Source organism: Rhinatrema bivittatum, chromosome 16 (assembly GCF_901001135.1).
Source record: "Rhinatrema bivittatum chromosome 16, aRhiBiv1.1, whole genome shotgun sequence".
Classification (NCBI taxonomy): Eukaryota; Metazoa; Chordata; class Amphibia; order Gymnophiona; family Rhinatrematidae; genus Rhinatrema; species Rhinatrema bivittatum.
The window spans coordinates 55027417-55041963 of NC_042630.1; the positions used below are offsets into that span (position 1 = coordinate 55027417).

At 46.3% G+C, this 14547-nt stretch overlaps 1 protein-coding gene across 1 annotated transcript; it reads right to left on the bottom strand.

Moving 5' to 3' along the window:
- Positions 1 to 870: 870 nt before the first annotated feature.
- Positions 871 to 2109, bottom strand: LOC115077697 (olfactory receptor 3-like). The gene has a single exon (XM_029579988.1). The coding sequence runs from the start codon at positions 2107 to 2109 to the stop codon at positions 1144 to 1146; it is 966 nt and encodes a 321-aa protein (XP_029435848.1). The 3' UTR covers positions 871 to 1143.
- Positions 2110 to 14547: the final 12438 nt, after the last annotated feature.

Genomic DNA, 14547 nt, shown 5'->3' on the forward strand with positions numbered 1-14547 from the left:
AGATACGCGCGTAGTCGCGCGTATCTACTAAAATCCTGGATCGGCGCGCGCAAGGCTATCGATTTTGTATAGCCTGCGTGCGCCGAGCCGCGCTGCCTCCCCCCCGTTCCCTCCAAGGCCGCTCCGAAATCGGAGCGGGCTTGGAGGGAACTTTCCTTTGCCCTCCCCTCACCTTCCCCTCCCTTCCCCTACCTAACCCACCCGCCCGGCCCTGTCTACACCCCCCCCTTACCTTTGTCGGGGGATTTACGCCTCCCGGAGGGAGACGTAAATCCCCGCGCGCCAGCGGGCCTGCTGCGCGCCGGGCCGCGACCTGGGGGCGGGTACGGAGGGCGCGGCCACGCCCCCGGGCCGTAGCCACGCCCCGTACCCGCCCCCAAAACGCTGCCGACACGCTCCCGGAACGCCGCGACGACCGGGCCCCGCCCCCCGACACGCCCCCGACACGCCCCCCTCCGAGAACCCCGGGACTTACGCGAGTCCCGGGGCTCTGCGCGCGCCGGGAGGCCTATGTAAAATAGGCTTCCCGGCGCGCAGGGCCCTGCTCGCCTAAATCCGCCCGGTTTTGGGCGGATTTAGGCGAGCAGGGCTCTGAAAATCTACCCCACAGTGAACTTAATAGCAGGTAATGGACTTCTCCTCCAAGAACTTATCCAATCCTTTTTTAAACACAGCTATACTAACTGCACTGACTACATCATCTGGCAACAAATTCCAGAGTTTAATTGTGCGTTGAGTAAAAAAGAACTTTCTCTGATTAATTTTAAATGTGCCCCATGCTAACTTCATGGAGTGCCCCCTAGTCCTTCTATTATCCGAAAGAGTAAATAACCGATTCACATCTACCGGTTCTAGACCTCTCATGATTTTAAACACCTCTATCATATCCCCCCTCAGTCGCCTCTTCTCCAAGCTGAAAAGTCCTAACCTCTTTAGTCTTTCCTCATAGTTTTTGAGTGTGGTATTCTATAACCTGATCTAAAAACGTCTTCCCCTGTAGTGCTTCCATTGCTGTCCACATTACTAAATTAAATACATCCTGATCAATGACCGTCAGAAGAAACCAACCTAGTTTTTAATAATCCCTGGTTATACTGTATTAATGCATGATCTCAAAACCAACCAGTTCCTATACAAAACAGTCTAATTGGATGGGGCTTCCAAAAGTGTTTGATTGTTGATAAATTTTGATTTCCTCCCTATTACATTTTTCAGGGCCACATTTAACTCCTTGCTTCTCAGGCTGTAAATAAGGGGGTTCAGTAGTGGGAGAATGACTGTGTACAATGCAGTAATCAGCTTGTTTGTTTTCACAGAGTCCCCTGACCTTGGGAGTAAATACAATCCTATTATAGTCCCATATAGCAGAATGAGGACTGTCAGGTGGGAGGAGCAAGTGGAGAAGGCCTTGCTTTTCCCCTCTTTAGTACGGATTTTCAGGATGGTGGAGATGATAAACACGTAGGATGTCAGGGTTAGGAGAAAAGGAATAAAGAGTGCAAGCACAGATGCTCCATAAGTCACAGGTTCAATGACTGAGGTATCTGTGCAGGAAAGTTCCAGCACTGCTGGCATTTCACAGAAGAAGTGATTGATTACATTGGAGTCACAAAAAGAAAACTGGGATATAAATAACATATGTGGAAGTGTCTCCAAAAAACCTTTTACCCATGAAACAGCTGACAGAAGAGCACAGACCCTCTTATTCATGATGGTGATATAATGAAGGGGACTGCATATTGCAACATAACGATCATACGCCATGATGGTTAGAATCGTAAATTCTACAGAAACAGAGACCGAAAAACCATACATCTGTATAATACATGCATTGAATGATATGGTATTACTCTGTGTCAGGAGGATTGCCAGTAATTTTGGCACAGTGACCTTCAGGGAAGAAATGTCGAGGAAAGACAAGTTGGCCAAGAAGAAATACATGGGGGTGTGCAGGTGATCATCAGCACATACTATACAGATAACGAGGAGGTTCCCCAGCACGGCCATCAGGTAGAGGAGTGAGAAGAGAGTGAAGAGAGGGAGCTGCAGCTCTGGGAACTCTGAGAACCCCAGAAGGAAGAATTCATTCAAACCTGTGTGATTTACCATTTCCCTGTATTCAGATGTCTTGTGCTGAGATACAAAAGAAGAGAAATAATTGAAGATATTCAAAAAGAAATTGTACAAATGGAAAACAACAAAAAGAAATCATAGTTACATAATTCAAGCATCATAGACTAATGCAAAAATACTTAACCACATGTAACCTAGTTTTATAGTAATATTGAGGAATAGCTAGAGCAGGCTGTGGATCATGAATGCCAGGACCCAATTCCTGTTGCCACTTTTTATGACTTTGGCATTCCTTCAGTGGTTCAGGGGTCGTTCATTAAGCTGAGTTAGGACATTTTTAATGCAGGAAATGGCTCTACATGGGACTGACTTGAGATGCCTTAAATGACCCTCAGCACTGTCTGTTAAAGGAAATGATTTAGCATGTAAATGAGCTCAATAATACCCTAACCTATGCTAATCAAATAATGTGGTGTGCTGAAAAATTCACATGCTGCATTATTCAATTGAAATTAGTTACAATGGAAGAGTTGTAACTTAATTCCCCTGGGTGCACTGGAATATTAATGCATGTCCTGATGCACCCAAAGCCCTGTCTTAAAGGGGCGGCTCAGTCTCGAGTAAGCTCCCCTCAAAGTAGTGAAAGCTCCCAGAGTTCTGCTTAGACCCTCTGTCCCAGCAGCCCTTCCCACTGCCCCCCCCTTCCACCCAATCCCAACCCTTTACTCCTGGAAGCTGGAAGGCTAGGACCCCACTCCCATGAAATAAATTGCACTGGTCATCCAGTGGAGAGCTCCACCCCCACCCCTGGACCTTCTCCTTACACCTAAAATGGTCCACTGGTCGAATAATGCAATTTGTTTCAAAAATGAGGGGGCCGGGATGTTGGAGCAAAGACACTGGGTTGGGAGTGTGGAGCTGACAGGAGCAACCGTCCGTTAGTGGGGCAGAGAGTCCCTTGCTCTTGGCGATGAAGAAAAAGGTATCAGCGAGGTTGGGGTGAGGGAGCTACACTTTTTCCTGGTGGAAGCGTGGGAGGGGGGAGCAGGATGAGATCCTTTTAAGGTAACATCGGGATGGGGGCTGGGCTTCCAAATCAGGGCAAATCTCTACAATTTGAAATGGTTAAGGGGCATGGGGGGTGCTTAAGATACAATGCATGAATCAACTCTTGCTTTGGTGGAGGAGAAAGGAGGGGACAGCACAATTTATTTTGTCTTTAGTAGATGCCAGTGCTACTTAGTCAGATCTCGTTTCAAGAAATCCAGTTATGTAGTGCATTATCTGGCCACACAGGACTGCATAACTAAATATAATCTACTCAACTATTTTCAAACATAACCAGTTAGGGTTTTTGTTATTTAGCTCTATGCAGCTGGATAACTTGTCCACTAACCTACTGAATATGGACCTCAGCTAAGATCCACCAATACATGTACAACCCGAAAGCCCTTTTCAATTATGTTGCCAACCTCACCAAATCCTCTCAGCCCACTATCCCTGAGAATGATGCCTCCACTAAGAGCGAAGAAATCGCCCAGTATTTCCTCACAAAAATCACCAACATCCTCCGCAGATTTCAACACCCTTCTCCATCTACCTCCCCTTCCCCCTCCCTCCAACCTTCCCCTTCCCCTTCCCCCTCCCTCCAACCTTCCCCCACTACACCCACCCTCCAAACCCTTGACCTGACTTCCTCTAAAGAAGTGGAATCTATTCTCAGAAAACTCAAACCAGCTTCCCACCCTTCAGACACCATTCCCACAAAATCCCTCCTCTCCATCCCGAATACTATATCCAAACCCATCGCAGACATCATAAACTCCTCCCTCTCTTCAGGCTCTGTCCCAGATGCTCTCAAACAAGCTATTGTCAAGCCCCTCCAACACTAGACCCTAAAGACCCCGCTAACTTCCGCCCTATCTCTAACCTGCCCTTCCTATCCAAAATTATGGAAAAGATTGTAAACATCCAACTTACAGAATATCTAGAAAGCAACAACATTCTGCATCCAGCCCAATACGGCTTCCGTAAATACCTCAATACAGAAACCCTCCTGCTCTCCCTCACGGACCACTTACTCATAGGCATGGACCGAGGCAACTGTTACCTCCTCGCCCTACTCGACATCTCAGCTGCCTTTGATACCATCAACCACAACCTCCTCATCGACCGGCTATCCGAAATAGGCATCTCAGGCCTAGCCCTACTATGGTTTAAATCCTACTTATCTAACAGAAAGTTCTCCGTCAAGATAGGAAACGCCAACTCCACACTCTACCCCTTGTCTCAAGGTGTCCCACAAGGCTCCTCCCTCTCCTCCACCCTTTTCAACATTTATCTCACACCTCTATGTCAGCTCCTCACAGACCTCGGCCTCAAATTCTACCTCTATGCAGATGACGTTCAAATTGTCATTCCCATTCACAACTCTCTCTCAGATGCCCTTGCCTTCTGGAACACATGTCTTGCCAACATAAATGACTTCCTCACCAACATCCACCTCGCTCTAAACTCCTCCAAAACAGAGCTGCTCCTTATCTCTCCTCACCTCCCTCCTAAACCACCGATCTCCAACGATCCAGCTTTCAACGTCATAACACCCCAACCCACAGTAAGAGACCTTGGGGTTATCATAGATCAACAACTCAATCTCAAAAAACAGATCAACTCCATCCTCAAAGAAGGTTTCTTCAAGATTCACATCCTGAAGAAACTCAGACCCCTCCTCCACTATCATGACTTCCGCACCGTCGTCCAAGCCACCCTTTCCTCAAAGCTGGACTACTGTAATGCCCTCTTCCTCGGCCTACCCTCCTCCACCACCAAGCCCTTACAAATGCTCCAGAATGCCATCGCCAGGGTCATCACCAACTCTAGGAAAGCTGATCACATTACCCCTATACGCAAAGAACTCCACTGGCTCCCCATCGCATCCCGAATTCTCTTCAAAATTCTAACCATAGTGCACAAGTCCATCCACTCACACAATTCCAATTGGTTGGATGAACCCTTTCGTCCTATACGCACTGAACGACCCACTCGCACTGTGAACAAAGGCACCCTCTCCATTCCCCCTTTGAAAAAAGCCCACCTCTCCTCTACTAGGGACCGTGCACTATCCATTGCAGGCCCTAAACAATGGAACGCCCTCCCTACCGCTCTCAGGCTAGAGCCATGTTACGCCAAGTTCAGAAAAAAACTTAAAACATGGCTCTTCCGACAAGCCTACCCTGATTAAGTACACTGACTTCCGCAAGTATCTTGCCTATGCCTTGTATATTACTGTAAATAGTCCGTTGCAGTTTTATTTATTGCTTTAATTCCTCCACCTCCTGCTCTTTGTATACTCCTCCTTGTTCGCCCTCCCTGTTAATTGTAATTTCTGCCTTTAAAGTTACATTGTAAACCGGTATGATGTATGCATACTAATACCGGTATATAAAAGTTTTTAAATAAATAAATAAATTTATTTAGTACTGATAAATATTGTCTCGTTGTAGAGTTTGAGATTATTATGGGAAAGTAACAGAGATGAATATTATAATAAAAGTAAAACAAACCTGGAAGAGACACCCCACCACCCTAGATCAAGAAAACAGGGAAAGTGGTGGGGAGAGAACTGTAGAAAAATCACACGAAAGGACTGAAGGAAATGGGAAGATTTCCAATTAAAAATCTGAAAGGAATTTTCATTACATTTTAGAACCTTTGCATTATGATCTATAAACTTAATTTTCAGACTTTATTTTCAGGAGATTCCAAATCATTGTCAACAATATGATCAACTTTCCTTAATCTCTGTTTTTACTCTAAGCTGCTCATGTGCTGATGTTCTATTGATGGATCAGTCATGAGTCATTTTGAATCCCACTTCAGCTCTAGCCACTACAGAGGGACACATTTATATCTGGACCTGAGGCAGAACAGGGTCCAGGAAAGATCATCCTGACCTCCGGCTTATAATTATTCCAAAGAACCACATGTAAAACTCATTCAGAATAAGAACATTGGAAAACTGTATCTGAATTGCTGCATCAGTCTCCCTCTCTGGCCTTATTCAAACTCAGTCTATAACCTCACTTTTTTGAGGCATCTTATAATTATTAAGCTGCTAATAGTCTGCAGTGGTGCATTGATATTCTAGTATGCTGTAACCCACCTTTGGTGAATTTTTTATTCAAAAGGATTCATAAGAGATCCAAACAATACATACATAAGTCTTAAATCCTCATTCTCCCACTAGAAACCTTAATGGTTTTAACCATAAATCCTCATTTTCCCGTGGTTTGCCCTTCTGTTACTCTCCTCACAGCCTTCGGGTGAAACACTGGACCCTGTTGAGGGACTCACTGCTCTGTTTACTCTCTTGAATTTTGTTAATTCTGCTATTTTGAAGATCTCCAATAAAAGATTGCACTCATGATTGCTAATCTGCTTTGTTGATTGTGGTGGACGCCAAAAACTAATGCACACATTTTCTCTTCACATTTGTCTTTTGAATGTGTGAATTCCTATTCCCTTAGGGGTAGATTTTCAGACGAGCGCGAACAGCCTACTTTTGTTTGCGCTCCAGGCGCAAACAAAAGTACGCTGGATTTTAGTAGATACGCGCGTAGTCGCGCGTATCTACTAAAATCCTGGATCGGCGCGCGCAAGGCTATCGATTTCGTATAGCCTGCGCGCGCCGAGCCGCGCAGCCTACCCCCGTTCCCTCCTAGGCCGCTCCGAAATCGGAGCGGCCTAGAAGGGAACTTTCCTTTGCCCTCCCCTCACCTTCCCCTCCCTTCCCCTACCTAACCCACCCGCCCGGCCCTGTCTAACCCCCATCCTACCTTTGTCGGGGGATTTACGCCTCCCGGAGGGAGGCGTAAATCCCCGCGCGCCAGCGGGCCTCCTGCGCGCCGGGCCGCGACCTGGGGGCGGGTACGGAGGGCGCGGCCACGCCCCCGGGCCGTAGCCACGCCCCCGTACCCGCCCCAAAACGCTGCCGACACGCCCCCGCAACGCCGCGCGCTCCGGCCCCGCCCCCCGACACGCCTCCCGACACGCCCACTCCGAAAACCCCGGGACTTACGCGAGTCCCGGGGTTCTGCGCGCGCCGGGAGGCCTATGTAAAAATAGGCTTCCCGGCGCGCAGGGCCCTGCTCGCGTAAATCCGCCCGGTTTTGGGCGGATTTACGCGAGCAGGGCTCTGAAAATCCGCCCCTTATTGTTCTTTAACCACTCTTAATACATGAAGTTCCCAAAGTCTCTTTTATCCATATGTCTGTCTTGATTAGATTATAAGCTCTATGGAGAAGGGACTGTCTCTAATGTGCATTTGAACAGTGCTGCATATGTCGAGTAGTGCTATAGAAGTAATAAGTAGAAGCAGTATCTCAGGATGCAACATGTTACTTGCAGAACATTATACAGATTCGAGTCTATAGTAAAGAAAGTTTTAATTCTATCACGTACCTTCTTGGCTGATGGTTTAAAAACCTGTCTCTCTGAGGCAAAGTTTGGTCCCAGCCGTTCACATTAAAACACACACCCTACATGAACTGCTGTAATTCTTACTCAGCCCTGACACTGTTATTTCTCTGGACCAGCAAATAACACCGCTTAACCTGTGCAGGACAGCTCGTTCAATCAGAACCGAGTAGCAAACCGCGAACACCACTCTACCTTACCTTTGCTCCATCCTCTCACTGAGACGCATTGTTCCCCATTCCAGGATTTTGTGCTTCAATGCAACTCCTTCTGTTGTAAAGTAACAAACGGGTAACTTGCTTTGAACTCCTTTTCTTGGAAAACGTGTCATACATAAATGATTATGTTAATGGTGTGAATAGCTGGATGAGCGAGGAGTGCTTATGAATTATTACAGATTCTCTTGGGATGAGATCTCTGGACTCTCAGACCTTGTTAATTGTCCTTTGAATCTTAAGACTATTATTATTCACAGCATACCTGTAGAGGTTACCTCTACAGGTATGCTGTGGTTTACAAAAATCCAGGGAATTCTATTCAAGAAATAGTTTAACTTTGTTTCTGTAGGGGAAACTTTCAAACTGTGCACATCAGGGACTTTTCAGCCACAGACATTACTCCAGTTTTCAAAGGCAAAAAGTTCCTTTTGAAAATTGAGTTGGGAAAGGTAAATGCACAGACCTGCACTTGCTATTTGCTTGGTCCATTTTTTCTTCAGACTTTTTAAGGTTTATGGAAACTTAAAAAAATAGTAACCAGATTTAGGGGTAGATTTTCAGACGAGCGCGAACAGCCTACTTTTGTTTGCGCTCCAGGCGCAAACAAAAGTATGCTGGATTTTAGTAGATACGCGCGTAGTCGCGCGTATCGGCTAAAATCCTGGATCGGCGCGCGCAAGGCTATCGATTTCGTATAGCCTGCGCGCGCCGAGCCGCGCAGCCTACCCCGTTCCCTCCTAGGCCGCTCCGAAATCGGAGCGGCCTAGAAGGGAACTTTCCTTTGCCCTCCCCTCACCTTCCCCTCCCTTCCCCTACCTAACCCACCCGCCCGGCCCTGTCTAAACCCCCATCCTACCTTTGTCGGGGGATTTACGCCTCCCAGAGGGAGGCGTAAATCCCCGCGCGCCAGCGGGCCTCCTGCGCGCCGGGCCGCGACCTGGGGGCGGGTACGGAGGGTGCGGCCACGCCCCCGGGCCATAGCCACGCCCCCGTACCCGCCCCCAAAACGCTGCCGACACGCCCCCGCAACGCCGCACGCTCTGGCCCCGCCCCCCGACACGCCTCCCGACACGCCCACTCCGAAAACCCCGGGACTTACGCGAGTCCCGGGGTTCTGCGCGCGCCGATGAGCCTATGTAAAATAGGCTCACCAGCGCGCAGGGCCCTGCTCGCGTAAATCCGCCCGGTTTTGGGCGGATTTACGCGAGCAGGGCTCTGAAAATCCGCCCCATAGTGCGGTGGTTAGGAAATTAAACTTGCATGTGAAGCTGAGCCACAAGCCCCTGTCCTAGAACAACAGACACTGAAGGAAGAGTGGCACAGACACAATCGTAATATTCCCAAACATTTGGTTTGGGGTAGTAACCGCCATAACAAGCCAGCTACTCCCCGCTTTGTGAGTGCGAACCCTCTTTTCTTCTCCCCTGCCGTTGAAGCAGAGAGCTCTGCTGTATATGCATTGAAAGTGAAGTATCAGGCTTATTTGATTTGGGGTAGTAAGCCTGATACTTCACTTTCAATGCATATACAGCATAGTTCTCTGCTTCAACGGCAGGGGAGAAAAAAAAACTGATACTTCAAACATCCAGCAGAGCTCTCTGCTTCAACGGCAGGGGAGAAGAAAAGAGGGTTCGCACTCACAAAGCGGGGAGTAGCTGGCTTGTTATGCCGGTTACTACCCCAAACCAAATGTGCCTGATACTTCACTTTCGATGCATATCCAGCATGGCTCTCTGCTTCAACGGCAGGGGAGAAAAAAAGAAAACTGATACTTCACGCATATCCAGCATAGCTCCCTGCTTCAACGGCAGGGGAGAAGAAAAACAACCAATAAGGGCTGTATAACATAGTCTGGGTAAAACAAATAAGCATGGGTGTAGCTTGCTTATTGCGGCGGCTACTACCCCTAACTAATCAAGCTAGATATTTCACTTGGATGCAGCTCCATCACTGCTCTCTACATTAAAGGTGGGGGTAGAAGGGAAATAGAACCAAGAGCTAAGAGAAACAGATAAGTATGAGAGAAAAAATGTGTGAAGCTTGCTGGGCAGACTGGATGGGCCATTTGGTCTTCTTCTGCCGTCATTTCTATGTTTCTATGTTTCTATGTTTCTAAGAGTGGCACAGACGCAATCGCAATATTCCACCAGTCACACCAGTCTTAGAACAACAGATACTGAAGGAAGAGTGGCACAGACACAATCGCAATATTCCACCTGTCACACCAGTCCTAGAACAACAGATACTGAAGGAAGAGTGGTGCAGACACAATCGCAATATTCCACCAGTCACACCAGTCCTAGAACAAGAGATACTGAAGGAAGAGTGGAGTAGACACAATCGCAATATTCCACCAGTCACACCAGTCCTAGAACAACAGATACTGAAGGAAGAGAGGAGCAGACACAATCGCAATATTCCACCAGTCACACCAGTCCTAGAACAACAGATACTGAAGGAAGAGTGGCGCAGACACAATATCAATATTCCACCAGTCACACCAGTCCTAGAACAACAGATACTGAAGGAAGAGTGGCGCAGACACAATCGCAATATTCCACCAGTCACACCAGTCCTAGAACAACAGATACTGAAGGAAGAGTGGCGCAGACACAATCGCAATATTCCACCAGTCACACCAGTCCTAGAACAACAGATACTGAAGGAAGAGTGGCGCAGACACAATCGCAATATTCCACCAGTCACACCAGTCCTAGAACAACAGATACTGAAGGAAGAGTGGAGTAGACACAATCGCAATATTCCACCAGTCACACCAGTCCTAGAACAACAGATACTGAAGGAAGAGAGGAGCAGACACAATCGCAATATTCCACCAGTCACACCAGTCCTAGAACAACAGATACTGAAGGAAGAGTGGCGCAGACACAATATCAATATTCCACCAGTCACACCAGTCCTAGAACAACAGATACTGAAGGAAGAGTGGCGCAGACACAATCGCAATATTCCACCAGTCACACCAGTCCTAGAACAACAGATACTGAAGGAAGAGTGGCGCAGACACAATCGCAATATTCCACCAGTCACACCAGTCCTAGAACAAGAGATACTGAAGGAAGAGTGGAGTAGACACAATCGCAATATTCCACCAGTCACACCAGTCCTAGAACAACAGATACTGAAGGAAGAGAGGAGCAGACACAATCGCAATATTCCACCAGTCACACCAGTCCTAGAACAACAGATACTGAAGGAAGAGTGGCGCAGACACAATATCAATATTCCACCAGTCACACCAGTCCTAGAACAACAGATACTGAAGGAAGAGTGGCGCAGACACAATCGCAATATTCCACCAGTCACACCAGTCCTAGAACAACAGATACTGAAGGAAGAGTGGCGCAGACACAATCGCAATATTCCACCAGTCACACCAGTCCTAGAACAACAGATACTGAAGGAAGAGTGGCGCAGACACAATCGCAATATTCCACCAGTCACACCAGTCCTAGAACAACAGATACTGAAGGAAGAGTGGCGCAGACACAATCGAAATATTCCACCAGTCACACCAGTCCTAGAACAACAAATACTGAAGGAAGAGTGGCACAGACGCAATCGCAATATTCCACCAGTCACACCAGTCCTAGAACAACAGATACTGAAGGAAGAGTGGCGCAGACACAATCGCAATATTCCACCAGTCACACCAGTCCTAGAACAACAGATACTGAAGGAAGAGAGGAGCAGACACAATCGCAATATTCCACCAGTCACACCAGTCCTAGAACAACAGATACTGAAGGAAGAGTGGCGCAGACACAATATCAATATTCCACCAGTCACACCAGTCCTAGAACAACAGATACTGAAGGAAGAGTGGCACAGACACAATCACAATATTCCACCAGTCACACCAGTCCTAGAACAACAGATACTGAAGGAAGAGTGGCGCAGACACAATCACAATATTCCACCAGTCACACCAGTCCTAGAACAACAGATACTGAAGGAAGAGTGGCGCAGACTCAATCGCAATATTCCACCAGTCACACCAGTCTTAGAACAACAGATACTGAAGGAAGAGTGGCTCAGACACAATCGCAATATTCCACCAGTCACACCAGTCCTAGAACAACGGATACTGAAGGAAGAGTGGCGCAGACACAATCGCAATATTCCACCAGTCACACCAGTCCTAGAACAACGGATACTGAAGGAAGAGTGGCGCAGACACAATCGCAATATTCCACCAGTCACACCAGTCCTAGAACAACGGATACTGAAGGAAGAGTGGCGCAGACACAATCGCAATATTCCACCAGTCACACCAGTCCTAGAACAACGGATACTGAAGGAAGAGTGGCGCAGACACAATCACAATATTCCACCAGTTACACACTGCCCCACTTGCATCATCTGAACTTTGCCATCCTCAGCCTGGCCAAAAGCACCTGCAGACTTTTCCCAGATTTCAATAAGATATTCCTGGCCTGTATGTTTAGGCTGAGGGCGAGGAGGAGCACGAGGGTGCAACATTATCACCAGTTGCTCTCCCCCACCCCGTTCAGGAACCCAGAGAACTGGCAGGTGCAAGTTACTCAGGTACTTTCCCTTTGAAAATCAGCTTCATGTTAGGGAGGTTCATGCTCTACATCTAGTTGCGCTGGCTAAACTGCCGTTCCTCCAAAGTTTTATGAGAGAGGCAGAGTCCTTCGCTCTTTTACCTGCAGCACATCAGTGTCCTCCTCAGATATGATTGCTACTCATGAAAAACTCATATTTTCATTGACTGAGGGGGGATATGATAGAAGCCTACAAAATCATGAAAGGACTTGAACAAGTTAATGTAAATTGGTTATTTACTCTCTTGGATAATAGGACCAGGGGCACGCCATGAAGTTAACAAATAGCTCAATTAAACAAATAGATGAAAATTATTTTTCACGCAGCATATAGTTAAGCTCTGGAATTCATTGCAAGAGGATGTGGTTACAGAAGTTAGTGTAACTGGGTTTAAAAAAAGGTTTGGATACGCTCCTAGAGGAAAAATCCATAAACTGCTTACAGGAAATAATAAGCAATAGTAGCTTGGGATTTATCTAATGTTTGGGTACTTGCCAGGTGCCTTAGACTTGCATTGGTCACTGTTGGAGACAGGATAATGGGCTTGATGGACTCTTGGTCTGACCCAATATGGCACATCTTTTGTTCATATGTTCTTAATTAAATATTTGATTGTCCTATGTGAAAGTGGTTTGGGGATTCATGCCTTTTCATGAATTCTAGTTTCCTGTTGTTTTCTTTTTCTCCTCTTTTACCTCTGTTCCCCCCTCATCGGTTGGAATATTTTGTTTTTATGAAGCACCTTGTGTGAATGTTCCTTTATTCTGATATTCTTTTGTGAATTCTTTCTGGAAGTTGTTCTTTGTATTAATTTTTGGAAAATTATAAATAAAAAAAAGTCAGTGCATACATGTTAACCTGGAAGGAAGTGGTTCTGCTGGAATTAGTACATTAGACCAGTTTAGGAATATAGTGGCTGCTGTAATTCTCCAAGCTGGTTAGTGTGGTGAGATGTTGCCTTGAGCTGATTATTTAAATAGTTGAAGCACTAGAGGGTCTCTAAACATAAACTGCAGGAACCTCCTGTCTTAGATGTCTCCTGACATAGATTGCAGGGAGCCTCCATACAGAAGAGGTTCTATAAAACATGAATTTTAAAAGCCCAGCACTCACCAAAACCAGGAGATACGCACACAAGTCAGGCTGGCATGTACTAAGTGGATTTTAAAAGCCAACTGATAATGCACATACTTGTCGCTCCATGCACAAATGAAAAGTTTAAAAAAATGGGTGGCTTGGGCGTGGTCTAGCAGGGCATGGACATTCCTGGATTTCACAGTGAAATTAGTGCGTAAATACTTATGCGCTGTGGTCCCCTGCTGTGTAACTTTACTTCTGCTGTGGATGATGTGCAAGTTAGAAAATAAAGAAAAATAGACAGATCACTGGGGTTTTAAGAGTTGGAACTAACAGGGGAGAAAGGAGATTATTAAACTTTGTTTGTGAGTCCTATCCTTACCTTGGCAAACTAGTAAAACTGGTAATGGTGTCAGTGCATGTGTGTTTTAAAATCCCCCCACTTATGTGGTAGAAGCAGGATTTGTGTGCATATGCACACATCCACTTAAAATTGAGTGCACAATTGCGTGTGGTCAGGCTATTTTATAACATGCACTTATATATATACGAATGTCTTAAAATGTCCACGTCCCTGCATACGGGCTGATTAACATGGACACTTGTGAACTCAGGTGCCTGTTTAAAAGTTACCATCTAAACTTTTATATAAGAGCTTATGGCACACAGGCATCTAAGTGCTGATTTCTCAGGACTGCTTGTTACTTACTACACCCCAATAAGAGTCCTCTGGAATGTTATAGCTATACTGTGCAGTGGCTACACAAGCAACAGGGAAAGCTAAAAGTATGCTCAGTTTGATATGTAAAGGTATCATATGTGGGAACATTATAGGCAATGATATTGTTATTTGGACTTTAGTAAGATCTGGCCCTGAGTACTGTATGCAGTTCTCTAAGACCTTATGATGGTATAGACCAGTGCTTCACATCCCAGTCCTCAGGGCATACCTAGCCAGTCAGGATTCAGGATATCCACAATGAATATGCATGAGAGAAGTTTGGATGCACTGTCTCCATTATATGCAAATCTATCTCATGCATATTCATTGTGGATATCCTGAAAAGTTGACTTGTTAGGTGTGCCCCGAAGACCTGGTTGAGAAACACTGATG